Source organism: Anopheles cruzii, chromosome 2, assembly GCF_943734635.1.
Source record: "Anopheles cruzii chromosome 2, idAnoCruzAS_RS32_06, whole genome shotgun sequence".
NCBI lineage: Eukaryota > Metazoa > Arthropoda > Insecta > Diptera > Culicidae > Anopheles > Anopheles cruzii.
Window position 1 is genome coordinate 35,860,815 of NC_069144.1, and position 20,805 is coordinate 35,881,619.

At 47.9% G+C, this 20,805-nt stretch overlaps 2 protein-coding genes across 3 annotated transcripts; one reads left to right on the plus strand and one right to left on the minus strand.

Moving 5' to 3' along the window:
• The first annotated feature begins 1,340 nt into the window (after positions 1-1,340).
• LOC128269521 (uncharacterized) lies at positions 1,341-17,842 on the plus strand. Its single transcript, XM_053007010.1, has 7 exons — positions 1,341-1,389; positions 2,078-3,386; positions 4,972-6,303; positions 12,456-12,618; positions 15,132-15,361; positions 15,437-15,643; positions 15,706-17,842. The coding sequence occupies exons 2-7, from the start codon at positions 2,208-2,210 to the stop codon at positions 15,982-15,984; spliced, it is 3,390 nt and encodes a 1,129-aa protein (XP_052862970.1). The 5' UTR covers positions 1,341-1,389; positions 2,078-2,207; the 3' UTR covers positions 15,985-17,842.
• A 305-nt stretch (positions 17,843-18,147) lies between these two features.
• Positions 18,148-20,476, minus strand: LOC128277853 (mRNA-capping enzyme). 2 transcript variants are annotated; one of them, XM_053016434.1, is made up of 2 exons: positions 20,307-20,476; positions 18,148-20,242 (listed from the first exon to the last, which is right to left on the minus strand). In XM_053016434.1, the coding sequence occupies exon 2, from the start codon at positions 20,150-20,152 to the stop codon at positions 18,254-18,256; it is 1,899 nt and encodes a 632-aa protein (XP_052872394.1). In that variant the 5' UTR covers positions 20,153-20,242; positions 20,307-20,476; the 3' UTR covers positions 18,148-18,253. The 2 variants fall into 2 exon arrangements, with proteins under 2 accessions (XP_052872394.1, XP_052872393.1); XM_053016433.1 differs by having other exon boundaries at positions 18,148-20,245.
• Positions 20,477-20,805: the final 329 nt, after the last annotated feature.

Genomic DNA, 20,805 nt, shown 5'->3' on the forward strand with positions numbered 1-20,805 from the left:
AGCTTTTCGTTTTTCTACGAGGAAGTCGAAATGGAATGACTAATTAGTTTACTTAAAAAGTCGAAGAATTCTTTCATCTGGGAATCCATGAATTAACAGAGAGATAGCAGAAATGTATAGCTAGCGATTGCATATACTTCGAATTAAATAGAAAGTTGCATAAAATTTTTATAAACAAATTGTTGTGTTTTAAAAACAGTCCGGTTCTCAACGTATAGACCTAGTAGAGTGTAAAGATAGGGTAGGGTCATGTAGCAACGCGCTCGGTGGCCTCCCACTGCCATTTTTCATCCATTCCATCGCCCGGAATGGCTTTCCGAGCAGCCAGTCTAATTAAGCCCCCGGTTGGAGCGCAAATCCATTGCGACATCAGCGACAAACGTGAGGGGTGGCCCTAGCGGCTCAACTTCCCCCCGAGATACAGTGGCGGTTGTCGTCGTCGTCGTCGTCGTCGCCTTGGCAAAGATAAATTACGAACTGACCTCGGCCGTGATATTGAACGCCGCGCGCTTCCTAACGAGCACCACCGCCCAACCGAGCGAAGGTTGAGGACATCCGCTCTGGCTGGCCGGCCGAGAGACAATCGGACTAAAAATAGGGCCTCCCGCGTTCCATTTCTCAAGCTCGCGGTCCCGATTGGTCATTTGTTGTTGTTTTAACCCATCACTTATTTGACCGTTTTGGCTACAAAACGGATTTCGGATAATCGGATTCGTTTAAAGCATCAACAACATTAGTAGCGTATGGGGGCGCCAGTGTTTATGTCCCGTGTGCGCCGGTTTCTTATCGAGTTCTCTACGGCGAGCTGGTAGCAAGTCGCCGTTCTCGGGGGCGTCGTTTTGCCCTTGGTACGGGAACCTCTCGACCTGTACCGGTTAGACGGATGTAGTGGACAGTACTGTATGTGTACCTCACTCTATTAGTTCCGCATTGAAACCACCAGGTGACTGTGTGGTCGTTGGGATGATAGCGCACTCCAACCAGTCGGCCCTTGAAATGGTTCGTAAAAGGTTGTGGTGGCGTCGCGGTCTGACATATTCCTCACCTGTGTCAAAAGATACAGAAAAAGGTAACGTCTGCAGATGAATGTTATGGCTTGTTTACTGTTATTTTTGGATGAACCGTCGTAGGAACAAAATATTGCCCTACACCCGGTGTTTGTTGACATGGCATGGAAATTTACGAAGGCTTCGGCCAGTGGAAAAGCGGAACCGTTTGTTCCGCTTGTTAGAGACAAATGTCGCTTAATGGATTAAGGAAGACATGGCATAATAAGGGCGCCAGTTAAATGATGTGTTTGTTGTTTTCCTATCTTTTCAGAACGTTCGCACGGAGGAGCCGGATAAAATTGATTGGGAACGTGTTCTTCGCAGGCTTACATTCACCATGGTAAGTTTCCAACGTACAGATGAGTTACCTTATTACAATACATTGATTAGGCTTGGGATAATAATAGTTTTCTTCAAAATTCACTTGTTGATATGTTTCATTTGATTTGGTGACGATTTTCTCGAGTCGCTGCGGTGTAACAGCAAACCGGAATTGCATGTTGGCAGTTTTATTCAGTGTACCGAACCTTTCCCATCATATTGGTGATTGTAGTCGTTGTTGTGTTGTGGTAATGAGTAGGCATTGATGTTTTAATTAAATTTAATCAACTGAAGTTTAGGTGATTTAACTAAACCTCAACCAATTCCTAAGAATCCTTTTCCGTAAACATTTGAAAATAGACTAAATTTATCTTTCATATATTCAAGTTTTTCAATAGACCTTTCCTTAAAAAATCCTTCCTTAAAAATTTTAATGCATAATTGTTGTATTTCATTTTATTTGTTTATTGATGATTGATTGATGATTTGTTTATCTTATGATTGTTTTAGACGCATCAAGATCCGTCTCCGGATCAAGATCCTGATCAAGATCAAGTCAAGATACTGTAATCTAAGCCGTTGCTTTGCTTGAAACATACATGGGAGCATCAATAAATTGTGCCACATTGCGTGTCCCCCGTAGCTCTTCGAACGACGCTCTAATCATTCGCCACTAATTCGCCGTTTTTCGCTGTTTGCAATTTCAGGCTCAATCTGCGACGAGAGTGTTCGTAACTTCCTTCCCGCTTCCTAGCAGCACCGCGACACCGACCGGCGAAGATCAACAAACGCCAACGCAGGATACGCTAACGGTGCCCACGTCAGAGGATCGCGACGATGACTTCGACTGCGGCGCCCGCAATGGTGGCATCTCCGCTACTGCAGTCCACGCTCGCCCCTCGGCGACCCTCGGTGACCGTTGGCCGGAGTGTTGATACGTCTCCGACCAGCAGCGGTGCAACGTCCGTTCTGGGTGCGAGTGGTGGCGGTGGTGGTGGCGACGGTCGCTTGAACCGGCCGCGTAGGGAGAGCTTTCTGCTGACGGCCGAAGCCAACCGTACCGCGTCGCTGAAGACACTTTCGTGCGATCTGAGTGAGCTTTTGGTGAAAAATCTGAGCCTCCGGCGAAGCGCAACGTCCGAGAGGCGCCCCCACGGCGGCGACACGCACGAGGAACTGTCCGCGTGTGGTGGTGGTGGTGGTGGTTCGACCAGCAACCCGCACCACAACAACAACAGTGGCCGCAACTCGCTGTGCGAAACGTTCACATCGGTCAACAAGCTCATTAAGCTGAAGCGCGTCTCGAGTGATGGTAACAGCCTGAGTCGGCCGGCTACGACGGTGGTCACGACGACGGTCGGAGGAGGAAGGAACTGCACGAAACTCGTGGACCAACCGAACGGCGGCGCGGCGGTCCGGTGCAAGCGGGTTGCGATTAGTGTGCGCGAACGGACGTCCAACGGCGGTTCGAGTGACGAGGCCACCGGCGATAAAAGTGTCGCCGTGCGGGTGAATAGTCCGTCGTCCGACGAGGACGAGGACCAGGAGGAGGTGGAGGAGGAGTACACCGGGGGTTCGCGGGCCGCACGCAAGCGTGTGATAGTGAACCAGCTGAATCAGGTCGACGAAAATTGTCCCCTGCTGGCGGCGGTAACGCTCCGCGCGAAGGACACATCGCTGGTTGACAGCACTGGCCGGAAGCCGTCGTGTGTGGTGGCGGCCGCGGGGCCGAGTGCGGAAAACTGTGCCGTGCCGAAGGTGGTACTGCGACGCCGGGTGCTCCCGTTCGGTGGGGAGCTTGGTGAATTGAAGCGTCGCAGCTTACAGTGGCCAATCGGTGGCGGAACACAGTGTACGACCCGCGCGCTGATAGCGGAGGAACCGTCGGCCGATACGGAGACCGGCGTCCAGCGGGAACGGCGCCGTGACACGACGTCGACCAAGTTCCGGCATTCCTGGAACGCGCCAAGATACGACACGCTGCAGGAGGACTCCGAAGCTGGAGATTTCCGAAAGGTACACTGCCAATCCTTTTAGGCACCATCAAGCATCGTAGCACTGATAACGAATCGGAATTGATTCCATGATTGTATCATTCAACTCCATCAAAACTTGACGCTCGACAGCATACAGGGTGCGCCATAGTTACAGGACCTATTTTAATGTCAAATAACTCCGCCTTTTTTTAGTTGATTTGGTCAGCCAGATTCTGAAACATCAGTCTATGAAATTTCAGTTATGGATCGGTTTACTCAAAAAAAACGGGCTGAAATTGTAGCGCCGTACGTTGAAGAACTGAAAGGTAACATCACAGCGGAAACTGCTGTTATGAAGCCCGAAATGTTGTCGAAAACAATGAATAATGCCAGAAAAAGGCCCGGTTTTGGTGTGTCTAATGGAGGCGGTCATTTGATCGAAATTGTATTCTGAGTGAATTGTCCGTAAACGACATTGTATGCCCTAAATAAATCTTGTTCATTTGTCAAAATGGACAGAAAAATGGCGGAGTTATTTGACATTGAAACTGTGGTCCGGTCACTATGGCGCACCCTGTACAAAGTATGTCGAGATACCAATAACAAGATTTTATTATTAAAAACATAAAATGCAGCCATATCGATTAGTAATAACTTAGTTTGAAAGGTACGTTCCTTATCTTTATGAGGTCAATAGCTTTATGACATGTGTTGAAAAAGTAAAAAGAGAAACAAACCAACCAATATGAATTTTGTTTGTAAATTTAGTAAACCGTGCACTGAGACCTATAATTTGTTACAACAAGTTTATGGTTATGAGTGTATGAGTACAGCACGAGTTTTGTATGATATAGACGAAGTCCAAACAAACATACAAACAAACAAACCAAACTGAAACAAAAGTCAAGAATAGAGACAATGTTGATCACTTTTTATGATTTGGGTTTAATCCACAAGGAATTCGTTCCTGAAGGTGAAATGGTCAACAGGAAATACTATTTAGAAGTACTAAAAAGATTTTGGTTAAAAATTTCACGAGTACGACCAGAATGTACGGTCGATAGACAGATATTTTTGTCATACGACAATGCACTTCCTCACGAGTTCGTAAAGTAGTTTCTGAACGAAACAATAATTTGTCATTGACCACCCTTCCGTATTCGCCTAATCTGTCACCGTGTGACTGTTTCCTAGGTCCTTAGCCCAAATTGACTATGAGAGATTCATTTTATGACGTCATTCCAGCAATTTAAGCTGTTGTAACACGGGCCTAGATATACTAAGCCACAAACGCACATAACTTTTAAATCTGTCATCCGATTTTTCTTGAATTGGAAACGGTTGGACGAGGTAGAACATACCTTTCAAACTGTAATAACTTATAGATTTGGGTGCATTTTATATTTAGAAAAATCTGTCATCAGTCTGTAGCCAGGCTTTGTGCAAGGTCGGGAGCTGATGGACGCCTCTCTCCAGTTCCACGGGCTATGCCTTCAAACAGACCAAAGCTTTACTTTTCGTTGGTAGAATATGACATTTGCGAAGAATCAACCACATCCCAGCCCATGGTTTGACACAAGTTCCCCGTCATGTCGTTTACACTGTGTTCTGTTTCTGTTTCGCAGGACTTTGCCTCGATCATTCACAACCTGGCTGGACTAAGGAACCACCTGGTCAATGGGACACAAGAGTCGGTGTCCCTGCTGGAGCAGCACTCGCCTCAAATCGTGCCGTCGAAAGCCGCGCGTCCCACGTCGCTCGGGTCCGTCCCGGGCCGGCGGGGCCGTCCGTCGAGCTGGATGCAATCATCCTCGGTGGCCTCGGTGCCCTCCGCAGATGGAGGTGGCGGCGGTGGAGGAGGGGCCGTCGGGGTAGGCCACACAACCGAGAGCAGTCCTCATGCCGGGTCGCTGGGCGTCCCGGTTCCTCGCAAGCGTCGCTTCGAAGCATTTCTGAAAAATCTCGTCGGCCGCCGCCCTTCCAAGGAGACCCCTCCGAGTGCCCCCGCCGCTGCTCCGTTTCCGCCGCTCCTACCTTCGCCCGAGATCAAGATCAGCAAGAGCCCGTCCGAGCACAACCTGGCCGACTTCGAGCGCAGCCGGTTGAACATCTCGACCACCTCGCTGTCGTCGGTTCACCAGAAACTGTGGTCGGTGGTGCCGCTCCTGAAGCGGGACGTCAGCTGCAGTAGCCTCGCGTCTCCCAAGACAACGCCCCTGCTGCTGCTGGACAGCCAGGCGGCCGGTCACTGCGGGTCGGGCGGAGTACCCGGAAGCCCGAACGCCGCCAGCGGGGGCCTCCGCAAGTGCGAAACGGTACTGGCGCTGACAAGCTCGGCCTCGCAAACCCTCGAGCCCATCCGGCCGCTGAACCGGTTGCGAAACTGTGCGTCGGTCGCAACCTGTTCCCGTTGCTCTAGTCTTCTCTCGCTGGCCGCGGCCGGTTCGCGGTACTCGCTTAACGCGTCGAACGGAGCGTTCGTTCCGGTTGCGACGACTGCCGCTGCTGCCAGCGATGCCAACAACTCCTCACATCCCGATGGGTCGCGGGTGCGTAAAAAACTGGACGGTCCGGGCACCGGGTCGAAGCGAAAGCACGTGGGCAACCTGCTGCGGCTAATGACCAGCCACAGCTCGTCCTCTTTGTCCAGCTCTTCCTCGGAGGCTTCGTCGCCCTGCTCGTCCTCTACGCCATCGTCGAACTCGTCGTCGTCATCCTCGTCACCGAACGGCTCCGGCAGTCCCGCTGCCGCTAGCGTCTCGTCGAAAACGATCATGTTTGTCGCTAGTCCTCCCGCGACGACGTTGCTCGTCCCGGTTCCATCACTGGGCAGTCCTACACCTGCAGCCGCCGCGCTTACGCCAACCGTTAAGTTCACCTGCAAGTTGTGCCTTGGCGAGTTCAGTGCCGAGAACCTGACCCGAATAGCGCAGTGTGCGTGTTCGTTCTGCACCGAGGTAAGTCCCAGCGCACCAACCCGAAACTAACTAACCAACAAAACTATCCCACAGTACCGGAAATTCCCAGCATTCTCTCAAACTCCTCCAAGGAAAACTGCGATATGGGATATCTGAAAAACGGGGTTAAACCTGTGCGCCGGGAAACATCACCGACACCGTTGTTTTGTGACACGCCAAATCGTACCGACAATATCTTAACCCAGACGTTTTATGCTGTTGTTTTCGGAATAACCGTAGGTCGAGTCCGAAAAGGAGGGATCCCACATCCGACATCCCAGAAGCATTCTCCACAAATCGTGCAATCCAGGGAATCGAAACTTTTGCATGCAGGATTTTCCGAATTTTCAAATGGAAACGTCAAATCATTTGTGTATTTCACGAGGTTTGTTGCAAGTTTCCAACCGAGATGCACGATCGCCTCGAGCTGTTAGATGCCGAGTGACTCGACGAGCGCCTCCGTCGCCGTCTTTACCAAGGCTACCCTTCCCCGGCCATATGTCAGTGAACTAGCGGCGGTGTCCTCTGTGCGTTTCGCTTCCCTTCTTTTCCGGAAGTTTCGCCCCGCACGAGATATAACTGTTGTTCGCCCGCGAACAGTGCGTGGCCGATAAACCGGTATCCGCCACTAACAGTGTTTGTGGCGAGCGTCGCGAGTCGCGAGACATGCGACAGCTTACCTCTAGGTACACCTTCAATGAGGAAATATCCGATGGCTTAAGGGCCCGTGGGCAACGAGCGAAAAGGTGTATCCGAATGCATCCGTTATGCACTACGGTGGAGTAGCTAGTTTCTGGATACGTCGCACCGTTTAAGGCGGACGCTAATGAATCTTTTGCAGATTTACAGTTCTTCCACACTCTCGCTGCAAAGATTCTTTGTTGTTTTCGGTGAATGCGGTACAAACTAAACAAATCAAAAATTTAATGTAAAACTGTAGTCGACTGTCAAACTGTGTTTTATGTTCAAACGTTCAGAAATAGTTGTTTGTTAATATGTGCCTGTTGATAATACAGTGGATGGCGAAAAGAAGATTAGCTCCTGAACATTTGAATAATATGTGAAAATATGAGTACGTCTTCTTTTTGAATGCCTTTATTGAGACGTTGAATACTAGATGAGGAGCAAAATTTGGGTGATAACATGACATTTAGATGTAATCTAGTAGACTGATGCGGCCATTTGTTGCCATAGGTCAATTTGAGCACGGCGGAAACAAGTTTAGTTTAAGTTGGAAGCTTGAAGTTTTCAATTATTCACACTATTTTCCTTTGTTTTGCTCGGTAATAAAGCAACTAGAGTACATTTTTCAAATTTATGAGCAATAATAACGTGATAGTTTACATGTTTTCATATTCAAAACGCAAAATTAGGGCTGAGAATTGCACGGTGAAAAATTGTGAATTCTCTTAGTGTTCATCAAAGTCATCTTAGTGTTACTGAGCTTGTAATTTGGCTGAACCCTCCAAATGTCGCAAATTAACAGATGAAGACCGCAAATTAACTATTAATTTGAGTATTATTGGTAAAAATAATAGGGATATTCCGCACCTAACCAAGGTCAATTTAATAAAAGAACGGTATTTTACTGTTGACATGTTTAGAAACATCCTTTATTGTGAGAAAAGCAGCTTTGAAGTGGTGAATTTTTGGTATAACTCAACTATCATTATGAGGAGTTGACATTTTCTGCTATATAGGGTCTAGGTCATCATTAGGACACAAATTACGACGTATGTTGATGTATGTTGATGTTGTGAAGTGAAATATGCTTTAGGCTTGTTTTTGCAAACCAAGCAACGCTTTTTAACACTCAACAGTGCAAATAAATGGATAGTGTGAGGCTCCGTGTGTTGAAGTTATGTTTGGCTTTCATTCCCTGTTCCCATTTTATTACACTTGTGACTTATGTCGTTGGAAAATGTTCCTTCGTTTCATACTTAACCGTATCCCCGTTCCGTAAGTAAGAAGCCCTTTCATTGGTGACCAAAGTAGTGCAACATAAGTACGTACCAATAATTGTTTAAAATACCATTTAATGCGACTTAAAGAAACGCATTGGCAAGGCTCACTGGTGATCATTTTTAATGCTTTTTCTTCTCCAGCTTCCGCTTATTCATCATTCTCGTTTAGAAGCCCGCAGCTTGAATTAACGTTACTGCCCCTTTATTCTCGAGTTCACTTCACGTTTCCAGCATTCCTTGAAACTGAACCACGTGGAGTTTGTTTTTTTCTGCTCCACCAGGCAAGGTGAACCTGAGGGGACTTATCACGTTTCACATAAAAGTGGGATAAAAATAGCCCGTCACTGACCTAGAAACTACGGCTCAAAACATGGCCCCATCAGGGGGAGTGACAGTGACGCGGTAGGGCATCATTTGGCAGCTGCTACGAACGGCTAGTGAGCAGAAACACTGATAGATTTCGAGCCCAAAATCGATCACCTATCGTGTTTGGGCTTATGTGTATCACTCATGGTTTTGAAGCATTTAAATTATTTATGGCCATCGTATAGCGAATACAATTTGCCCGGAGTCTTCGTCATAGTATTTGACCTGGGTTAAAACCGCTGGACGCCCATGTTGTGTGTTACAAATTATATTAAAAGCATTTTTCCAAGAATGTCTTGTTAAAATTTTCCATTTTTTTTATCTAGAACAGTAGAACAATAATGTACTTCACTCAACTCGAGTGCAGTCAAATTGGCGTGTGGTTGCATCTCGGGCTGCTTAGATCCGCGCGGGAAAAGACATTCTCGTCTCGTCACATCTATCTTCAAGCTGCTCCATCCAATCTCTTCGTGTTCGTTCGTTGTCGAGTTCTTTGTCCGTCGGCGCATGTAGCCATTATGCGGAGCCATTCCTCGGTCATCACGCACTTTCACGAAGTGTAGTGCACAGTATGGTTCTTCACTTGATGGCCGGGCCCGGTTCCTCGGCCGAAGAAGTATGACCGCGAGCTCACTAATGATGTACGACCGGGCGAAGGGTGAATAGCACAGTTGGCTGTGCGAAGTGCAAAGTGAGTAGAGAACTCACGTTGGGGAAACACACGTTTGGCGACCATTTTTTGCCACCGTAACCTAAAATCCAATGACGGCCGACTGCCCGCCGTTAGTTGCTTTCCACAAATTCTATAGACTGCACAATGTCATACTGCACATAGTTTTGCTCATTGATTGTGGTATCCTTTAACCGAGGTGAACATTTTCACAATTCTTAGCTTTTGCAGTGCCACGAATACCACAAATACTTCCGAAGGCCAGAAGAAACGGAATTACCCGGACATTCAGGAATGTTCTGGGACCTCTTGGGCATGGGCCTTTGGGTGTGCTTGCAATCGCCATGCCGACCATGGACGTGCACGGGTCAAGCGTGAAAGACCCTGAATGCCATGAACCACCCTCCGGTGGGTCATGATGGTGCATCAAGTTTTCCGGAGTGTTGTTCAAGGTGCCACGATTTTTGTGACAAGGTGCTTGCTTTACGACGATAATCGTTGGGTTCAAGTTTCAACATTCTGAAGTAAACTTTCTGAGATGCATTAATCTGCTTTGTATAGGGTGATCCATCAAGTGTTTGTATTTTAAACTAGACATTACTTGATTTTTCAAACGTAAAAAAGCTTCATTCTGGAAGTTGTAAACATTTAGTAAAACCTTTGACATTTACGAAATGGAACGCTATACGCTTGTAGTAAATTTGGAAATATTTAAAACTTGTTTCCAAAGTGGTGATTATGTTAATAAATTGTCGCAGAATTGTCGTACTTGGGGCTCGGAATACCCACATGTCGTGCAAGAGAAGCCAATGCACCCTAAACGAGTGACTGTTTGGTGTGGATTGTGGTTAGGGTAGATTTTCAAAGTTTTCACGCTCCACCATAGATTAATTGTGGTTGGCCCTAGGTGCGCTGGTACCATTAAAACGTCGGCGGCTGGTAGGGCACGTGAATCGACTGAAAAGAGCTAAAGAGCTCCGTGCACTGTGCGAAGATGGTGCGAAATAGGCTTCCGGTACTTCCTTTCAAAACTTTCAGGACGATGAATCGAACTCTTGGAGTCGCTCGTAGTCCCTTAGTCACACGTCCAACCAGGACTATGAGTCAGTACCGCACGATCTCAATGAAACTTTTCTGAACCCGTCCCAGGCCGGCCCATAAATTCTCCCATTTACGTGATCCACTTGGCATGCTTCAATGGGTGTGCAGTTTTGGTTTCCCATTACGGGGTGGGCCGCTCCATTGTTTTGCTTCCCGATAAGGACCGTAAATCGGCGGTCAAGTATGGTGCGCGCGTTTCGGTGAGTTTTCGCGCGAATCGCTTAATCGAATATTCATTCCACCGCATCCGTTGCAAATGCTCCATAACTTTTTCCTTTCAAGAAGCTAAAGTTGAAGAACCGAGTTGTTTCAGCAGGCGCTACTCTCCCAAGGAGGGAGACCCAAGCTACCGGTTCGGGGTCCTGTATTAGAACACATTTCGCCGGAAGTTGAGCGCCCGTTTTCTCGCGGGAGTCAGCATCTTCACATTACTCTCGTCTGAGAGGGGCCAAACAATTTCCCTAAGTGGTCTAGCATTACGGAGCAGCAGCAGCCCTAAATGCGTCGGAAGGAAAGTCATCGTTTGAATCCCGCGGTGAAGCCAACGGTGCCCGGGTCGATACAGGATGCTGTGACGATGGTACGGAAATCATTAAACAGCAATCTCGCGGAAGCTAGGGTGCACCATGATAATAAGAGTTCATAAAACGACATTCCACGGAGCGACTGCTGCTTTTTGGGCGAACGTCTTAAAATGGAGAATTGTGTTCTACTTTTCACCAATCGCGATTGGGCGTTCTAGTTTTAAGAAACTCACCGAACCTGCTACTCGAGATCGCTCGCAGCGTCCAGTGTTTAATTGGAAACACTTGAAATCTTTAGACGATGGGCCATTCCACGATTATCTGTGGGATTTTTTATTTCTCTTAGACCATGTGCTCTTGACAGGCCGTTCTTTCGTTTGTTGTGTGATTTTCTTTTCGCCTCGATCTCTCCCTAGTGTACGGCGGTGGTGTTGATAGTGTGCTCAAGAAGTGATCGTAACCCGGATCGCTGCGATCACTGCGCTTTAGTGAATGGCAAAGTGTTTCATCATCCAGTTCCCTGGCACTTTGGGGGCCATTAAAGGGGTTTTGAGCGGACCTTTGGTAGCTGTTTGAAGTTTACTAGTACGCGCGTCACGTAGTATTGCTTCGTGGTGATCGGCACACTTCCCCACGATTAGCTCCGCTGGCCACGAAATGAATGCTACTGGCCGCTGATCGGCATCGCGTGGCACCGAAGGCCAAGTGGGTGTTGATCGTTTTCGGTAATCTTCTGATCGACGGTGTCGCCACCGGGGGCTTCGCCAGGCTGGCTGGGCGCCTTGTTACGTTTATCTCACACAACCTATCGGACGGTCTCGCGGGAGTAGACAGCAAGGCAGCAGCGGTAGCAGAACACACGGACGACGGATGCTTATGAAACAATGGTTGGTGGACCGCGGACGCGGACCGAAAGCATTTATGAAACGTTTGCCAGTCCAAAACCGGAATATGGTGACCAATCTTGATTTACAAATGGAGTCAGTTTAGAGTTAGTGGTTGCGACGGGTTTTTGAATTTATTGTTGAACCTTTGTGTAGGAGCGGGAAAGACGCTATGACACGACCGGACGGACTTTGGACCTCTTTCGACGTGTGGTCAGCTGGAAGTGGAATGAATTAATGAGTTAATGGAGGGACACAGGACAGAGTATGGGCATTTAATTGCCCTTCCCTTATCGCTGGATAAGGGAACTGGCAGAACCGTGATTGGCGCATCGGTAATCACGGGTATTGCTGCGTTTAATGATAACTTTGCCAGGTGAAGTGTTGCCACTTTCCACGCCGTGATCGGGTTCTATTTGTTTTTGTTCCACCGCGTATCGTCCGTCAACCTGACAGCGTTCAATTTAGCAGTCCTTGCTGCGCTATATCAATCAGTTTCATCAGAATATTTAACATCGATACTACAAGAGACAACTCCGATCGGTAATGGTGGGAACCAACTGCCTGTGACTCAGAACAGAAACGAAGAACTCGTTGTTTGCTTAGGTCTAATCGTATCAAACGTTTCTTTCGCTCTCCGCAGTGTATGACGGCCTACATCGAGTTTGAAATATCGGAGGGTGCGTACGAGGTATCCTGTCCGGACGCAATGTGTCCCGCGCAGGGCATCATCACGATGGCCGAAATATCCGACCTGGCCTCGCCATCGCTGGTGGAAAAGCATCATCGCTATCGACTGAATAGAGGTAAGTCGCTGAAACGGAGAACGCAGAACGCAAAATATAACAAAATAAGTTCTATAATTTTTTAGGTTAGTTTTGGTTTCGTTTTGGTGTTTTAAACTGTTTTTTACATTCCATTCCGTACAAATAATGGTGTCTTGATACAAAATCCAAATAGAAAGGGTTTTTGCATGTTGCTGCAATTGTTACTTTCCTTTTTGAACGTGACAAACGCTTCACTCGCCCACGGCTGCAGACTCATGGTTTTTTGTTGATAGCTTTCGAATTCTCGTTCAATAGCGCGTTTACACCGGCGGGGGGTGGGATTTACTTTTGGTCGGCCGTTGTGGCGCTAAAGTGTCGCGCTGCTGCTGCGGTGCCAACTGTCGAAATCCCGAAACGCCATAAAAAACCGGTTTCCGTTCGGTGTGGTGTGGAGCCATGTTGTGAAAGTGCAACAAAACCCGAAAGGATTTTTTGGACCTTTTTACCATTTTATTCTTCGTTAAGAGGTGCTGCCCGGAGAAATAGTATAAAATTTAATTCTGTACCATTGTTCCATTGTTGGGATTGAGAATTACACCATCATGTCCCATTTAAAAAGGGTGTTGGCTAGTTTTGAGATTACGCTCCTAAAAAACCATCAGCTTTTGGGTGGTAAAAGTGAAGCTCCAAAGCTCGTTTGGTACGTCTGGTTTGGTCACCTCGATGCTATCGAGTTCGAATCGAGTGGAAAGTTCATACCGGCCATTGCTATAATGCGTAAGGATCTTATTCTATTGGAAGACCCCAGATCGCAGCGTACGAGGAGCTACTAGCTTCTATTAAGCAGTTCATGACACTCCATTGGTAAAACTGTCTGTCTGCAGCCGGTAGCCGGATACCTTATTCAACAAGAGACGCTCCGGCAGATTGTCGATTCCTGTTTTGAAGAACTCCACAACAAAACTCGCTGGGACACCGTTGGTAAAAATTATTAATTCAAGCATTGCGTTCATCATCGCCGTCGTCGTGGAATATTTATTATGAATTTTAAATGCTAATCGAGGCAGAAGCGAGCGGGAAACCGTCCGAAACTTTGACGGTCAACAGCGCCGGACCGTCCGTGGTCTGGTTTTAGTCGTTCTCCGGCCGGTTGCCGGCTTCTTGCAAAATTTGTAGCTTTCGGTAAATACACCCAAAAACACACGTTTTAAAAAATGTAATCCGACCCTTCCTAAATTTGTTTCCAATTTCGTTGCCGCCTGCGATCGGAACCACAGCTTGTAAAATATTCGTTTGCATTTGAAGACTCCAAAGAGTTGGCTATGGCGAAAACGGTGCACCATTTTATGAGGCACCATTGCGCTGTGGCTGAGTGCTGATGTCAGAGCTGCGGGTTACATTTTTGTGTGTGAAAAGACACAGAAAGCTCACGTAACGTAAGGGTAAGAAAGATGTGCAATCATTACATCATCTCCTTTGCGCGCGCCGGATTGGGACAACGGTCTCCCCGGGCATCCAGCATCCAGTTTTGCGAACACTCTGCGGCTCAAAATGTAAACAACGCAGAACAACGATTGAAGGAGCCGAAAACGTAGCGAGAACGAACGTGAACAGGTTAGGGACTTCTCAATTAAGTCTGTCTGAGAGCGCGCGGCATGAAATGAACGGCCAGCAACACGACGGAGTTCCATAACGTTTTTCAAAAACACAATATGAAACATATGTAGCGACCTCGTCATAAGGATATCAAATAGTCGAGCAGCACGGTCGAGCAGCTTCGTCGAGCAGCGTTAAAAAATACCGTATTTTTCAATGTATAACGCGCGCCCGTGTATAACGCGCACCCATATTTTAAGAGAAAAAATTTGGAAAAAAAGTTTTTTATTGTACATTTTTCAGATATGTGATATCCAACAAATACCCAATGATAATAATGTATTATGCTAAATAATCTAAAAAAAATCTATATTATTCTATAAATATTCTAAAGTAGACTAAAGATAAAATGCGTATACATTGCAAAAGACATACTACAGGGTGTTTCTTTAACGATACATGATTTCATTTGGTTATAAAGCAAAAACGGCTGAATATTTTTTATTGGTTGAACATTTATTTGAAAGGTTTATTCCTTCCATTTGATCAGAAAATAACAATTTTGGTACAATGTTTACCACGATTGACAGATGTTTACCACGGAATACGACCATAAAAATGTACCTATAAGGGCACATTTGTAAGTTTAGAGGAGACAAAATTTTTACTACCCTTGTATAACGCGCACCCAGATTTTAGAGCTAAAAAACTTGGGAAAAAGGTGCGCGTTATACATTGAAAAATACGGTAATATCAAGTATTCATCGACCGTGCATTCTCCGTGCAATCGAAGATTATTCAAAGTAGTGCTTATTGGTGACTCTCAACAAATCCAGACATACAATTTTTTATCTCCCGATCACAAATATAAATATTAGGAAATTACTAGATTTCTACACATACAACAAGTTTCTGCTCACATCATTTAATCGAATAATCATTGTTCTTGTCCACAGAGGTAGAACTGGATCGGTTCCGTACCTGGTGCCCGAAGGCGGGCTGCGAAACGATTTGCCGTGTCGGTGGCGGTAGTGGTGCCGCTTCGAACGCCACCCAACAAACGTCCTCGTCTTCCTGCACGGACCGGATCGTGCCCCTGTCACCGTCGTCCTCCAGCATGCCCTCGCCGTGCGCCGTACACTGTCACACCTGCCGAGAGGACTTTTGCTCCGGCTGCAAGAAAGCGGTAAGTGTGGATTTGGTAGTAGCGGAATAAACAGTGGTCACTTATCAATTTCTGGCGTTTTTTCCTTTTTTTCAGTGGCACCCGATGATGTCGTGTGAGGAAAACTCACGCCGACTGGCGGTGGACGGTCAGGCGGACGTGCTCGGCATCCCGTTCGACAATGATCTCATCAAGTGCTGCCCGATGTGCACCGTGCCGATCGAGAAGGACGAGGGTTGCGCCCAGATGATGTGCAAACGCTGCAAGCATGTCTTCTGCTGGTACTGCTTGGCTAGTCTGGACGTAAGTTTGCGACCGAGCCACATCCCGCGGGGTTGAATTAATCCCGTTCCCATTACTTTTAGGACGATTTTCTGCTGCGACACTACGATAAGGGACCGTGTAAAAATAAGCTTGGCCATTCGCGAGCCTCCGTTGTCTGGCACCGGGCGCAAGTCATCGGCATCTTCGCCGGGTTCGGCATTCTGCTGCTCGTCGCTTCACCCCTGCTGTTGCTGGCCGCTCCCTGTATCGTGTGCTGCAAGTGCCGCATATGCAGCGGCGCCGCTAAGCTGGAAGAAACGGAAGTGGACTACGATGACGTGGCGGTCGCACTTCACAGCAGCTCAAACCCGCAACGATAAAGTGGGTTTCAGGAAACATTAGCGCTTCCCAATCGGATGTGAACGAGAGAGAGATAGCGTGAGAGGGAGAGAGAGAGAATGTTGATAGGAAACACGGAAAATTGTGGCATTCCCTCGTGGGAAGCATACGGATACTACAGTATTTGGTTTCTTTCTGTTCCCAAATTTTCGTAAGGAAGAGGCCCCCACAAATCAGCCCCACATCAGTAGGTGAGCCGTTTCCACCTGTATTCAGCGTGTCCTATTGTGACCCAATGCCAAACATAAATCGATGGCAGAAATATTTAATTGCGAAACACAAAAGTAGCAGCATTTGTTATCTTTAGTACAACACAGCTTCCTCTTCGCGATCCAGCACGGATTGGGCGTAATCGGACACGAGCGTGTACAAAAGCGTGTACAACAAAGGACAACAAACACAGGATTCATAGGAGTGGAGACAAATCAATTCGATCGACCTGCGAAAAAAAGCAGAGAATGCAGAACGTAATGCTTATTTCTTACGCGCGCGCGCGTCAGGAGCAACCAAATGGCACGCCAAGTAGCAAGAGTATATTACAAAACTATATACAAAAATATACATATTTCTTTATTTACTAAACTGTGCTTCGAGCCTCCTCGGTCGTTTCAGCGAGAAAAGGAAGAGAAAAGGTAGCAAGAGTATATCTTTATATACATTCAGAGTGGACAAAAATACCCAGAGATACAAACAAATATAAAAACAAATAGACGAGAAATGAATAATAACTGAATTGTGATATTTACAAACGTAATTGATTACACAATTTGCTGCAAAAAATACACAACTGGTGTGTGTTGATGGTACATCGCTTCTGGGCGTCCCGGGGACACAGATGAAGAAGTGCAAAAAAATCCCTAAAACGGGAGAAATGCTGGTAGATTCTTCCGGCACACATTAGTAGAGTGGCGCAATATGCATAGTCCCATGGACAACTCATCTTTGAAGCAGACAATATCGTCCTGTGTAGCGTGAAGAATGTCTGCAGACCGCAGACACAATAGGAAGCCATTTTAATGCACATCAAGTAAAAGGCAAAACAAATTAAAAAGAGACGAAATAACAGTACCAGTACCGTGTGTAACATACAAATTCAAGCAAAACAAAGAAGAAATATGTAAAGCGTACCACACGCGTAGACACAGTGTGAAACAGCCAGGACCCGGGATGCATGTGGATTGTGTAGTTTATTTTCGGTCCGTAAGAACGGACAGAACCGTACCCCGTATGATTGTGTAGTTAAATTATGAAATTTTATGCATTAAAACAGAACGCGCGATAGCAGCGCGCGCGCGCGTCGTGCCGTGCTGCACATAGAATGGCGCAAACGGCAACTCTGTGTGTGAAGACCGAAAGAGTGGAGTAGGATAGCAGTTTGTGAATAGTCGTCGTCACGAGGAATTTGCTTTTGGCCGCGCCTCCCTTTTATCGCATCTGCTAGAAAAGAGCTGCTCGCTAAACACGTGGAATTGCTCGTGGCCGTGCCGGTCGGCTAATGGCGGTCAATTGTTGTCACTGCATAAGTTTGCAACACTTACTTCAACGGGTTACGTAACCGACCTGTGCAAACACACTTTCCGTCTGTTCAATCCTAGAAAACGAACGTAGTGAAATCGAAAACAAAAGTCGCGTTAGCAGGCGGCCAACGGGAAGCGAGAAAGCAAGCACTCACCACGTCCAAGGAGCCGGAAATGGACAAGGGATGTTCCGGGCAACAGAACAACGCGGAATGACGACAGTGAAACGTGAAACATTCTATCGAACGATCTGGTGATACTTTTTAATTTTGTTTTAGTGATATAAATTCCAATTTAACTGTTAAATAAACACTGTACTCCGAACATAGCCGCCGCGTTGCTGTAAGTGGAAATTGCTTTCCCATGCTGAATTTGGCGTTGGATATCGCGAATCGTTGAACACTCGATTTTCCGTTGACTTTGTTGACAACTGATGTTGTATACAAAAATTGGCTACTTTGTTGCGATATTCATTTATTAATTCTTTTTTCATATAAACAGCTTCAACAAAGCATGCCGCCGCTGTTGTTTTTTCCAAAGAGGGCGGGTATCGGAAGCTGATCGTCAAAATTCAAATAAAAGTAAATAATCCTTCAACAGTCTTCACATTCAGGGCGCGCGGTAACATAAAATTAATTTATTGAGGTTTTTAAAAGAAAAATTTGACATAAACATCATTTATGGATAACAGTTAGATAGGTCCACCCACCCTGCAGCGATCGCACAGCGGTTCTTACTGTGATCTCGGCGGTGGCATGCGTTCCGCGTCCGATCGGAACCCTTCCTTGTCGATCAAGCTGAGCAACCGATCGGCCGTCACGGGATTGCGAATGCTTTCCCACACACTCTTGGCCGTCTCGTAGCTGTTCGGGAACGATTTGTCCGTTCGCTCGCGCATCAGCACCCACCCGTGGTCGTCGTACTTGCACTCGATGATCTTGTTGTTCAGCTTTCGCAGCTCCTTCGTCAGCTTAATCTCGCCATAGTTGCGCTCCATGCCGCCCACAAAGAGCAGGCCCACCTTCCGGGGCAGCATCCCCAGTTTGGCCTCTTCCTTTATCAGCAGCCGGAAGTCGATGGAGTTCATTTCGTGCGGCTTCCACTTCAGCACCCGCGGGCACACGCCCGGTTCGTACGGATCGAGCGACGGCTGATAGATCAGACCGTCCGGTTCGTGGCCCAGCTTTTCGGTGAACTTGGGCCCGAGCAGAGCCTTCGATTGGCCAATGTCCCAGAACTGCTTGAGCCGCACACCGAACGGTTCCTTCGGCCGATCGATCATCCCTTTCTGCATCGCCTTCGTCCTCGCCCCGATCAGCTCGCGATCGATCAGATTCAACCGATCGGGATGGAACGGAAGCTTTCGCACTTCGCGGTTGCCCAAGTAAATCACGTCGTACACCAGGTACCGCGGGATGCGCTGCTGGTTGAACGTGTCGATCACCATCTCGCCGTCGACGAGCGTATCGGTGAGGTGGCGGCTCGGATCCTCCAGCGTAGGAAACCGAATTCCCCGAACCGAGAACACGGAATTGTCGCGATCGAAAAAGTAGATTTCGTTGGCGCGAGCGATGAGCATTATGTAGCGCGTTCCGTCGGCCTTCCACGACACCCGATACGGTGCCTCAGTCAAGTAGCGGATATTGTGCATATCCATCGAAACCGGCTGGGCACCGGAGAAACCCTGCATCTTGCTGCCGCACATACTGCGAACCCGCTCCTGCAAGCGACCGATCAGATTGACGTCATGGACGAGTGTCACGTTCGGCACGCCCTCCATGAAAACGGCATCCGGGTTGAACGAGGGACGCTTCCGCTTCGACGGAGGTCCATGACCGTTGGATTTGCCGCCGCTACCACCACCACCACCACCATTGTCGGCACCACCCATTGCTTCGTGGTTCCGTTTCGATCCAGTTGCAGCGCCGTCGCCCGGTGGCAGTTCTCCTTCGTTAAGGTCATCGTCAAAGTCCTCTTGCTGCGGCTTAAAGTTGCTGCTGTACGGATGTTGCTGATTCGATGGCTCTCCGTCGTCGTACTCCAAACTCCAGGCGGGCATTTCCGGAGCCATCGGGGCATCCTCTTCGTCACCGTATCGGCGGAACAGTTCGGTAATGTAATCCTGCTTGTAGATCCCTGGCGGACGGGCCTGCGCGAACGCCATGAGGGCGGCATCGACGGCACAGTCCATGCGCTCGACCATGTACGAGACGACCAGAAACCCGGTCCGGTTGAAGCCGTGCGTGCAGTGGACTCCGATCGCATCGAGCGGATTTCCTTGGATGAACTCCTCCACGATCTCGATGAACGCTTTGGACTGCTCCCTGGACGGTGTTTCGCCGTGGCCGCGACACTGCAGTTTGATGTACTGGCTTCCGCTGTCCTCGATTTCGTGCTTATCGTAGAACCGGCTCGTGTTGGTCAGGTCAATCCACAGCCCGATCCGCACCTTGTGCCGGCGCATCAGATCGAACAGCATCGACGGCGTGAAGGTACACTCGAGCGGCATCTGTGCGGCGAATTCGCGCTTCAGCGGCGTTTTGAATGCGAGAAAACGTTCCGCAACCAACGTATCCGATTTGCGCGGACAGTGCAACCAACGGTTCGGAATAGGCCCCGGTCCGCGAGACATTCTGTGGTCCGTAGTGTGTGTGTGTGTGCGTTCAGAGAGTGCGGAAGTGCTCAATCCTGGCACCGGCGAGAAGAAGGATGCCGACGCGGCCTACTGTGTGAATATTGGAACGTCGTCAAGGAAAGCTTCACTCCAAAGATGCAGGAAAACTCACCGATGTGAACGATATCGTCCACTCTTCACGCAGCCTTCCTCAGTTTCGCTCAATGGAACCCGATAAGGGTGCTCATCTTTGGTTTGCGGCGTCCAGGATCCGCACACTATCGAGGGTACTATTTGCAAGGGAACCGAAATATCAACAAGCACTCGAGTTATTAGTTTATTAATCCGTGGCTCCTTGATGTGATTTTGGGCACTAATTTGAGCAAGCAGCGAACACAAAGTCTACTGACAGCTGTCAAAATTAACCAGCCGCTGTCCGCGTCAAATGGGCGGCTGCTTTAGCAGATAGAGATCGTTTACACGAGACACGCAGGAAAAATCTGCGTTGAAAATGTCCGTCCGGTACACTGATTCGGTTGGTCCGTAGTAATTTTAATCTGTTTCGAAATATTTATGCATCGTACAAGGGATCCTCAATCGTGTAACTCCTAGGCGGAACTGTAACCGGGGCTTACCACGAATGACTCAATAAAGTAGTAAAACATTCGGAA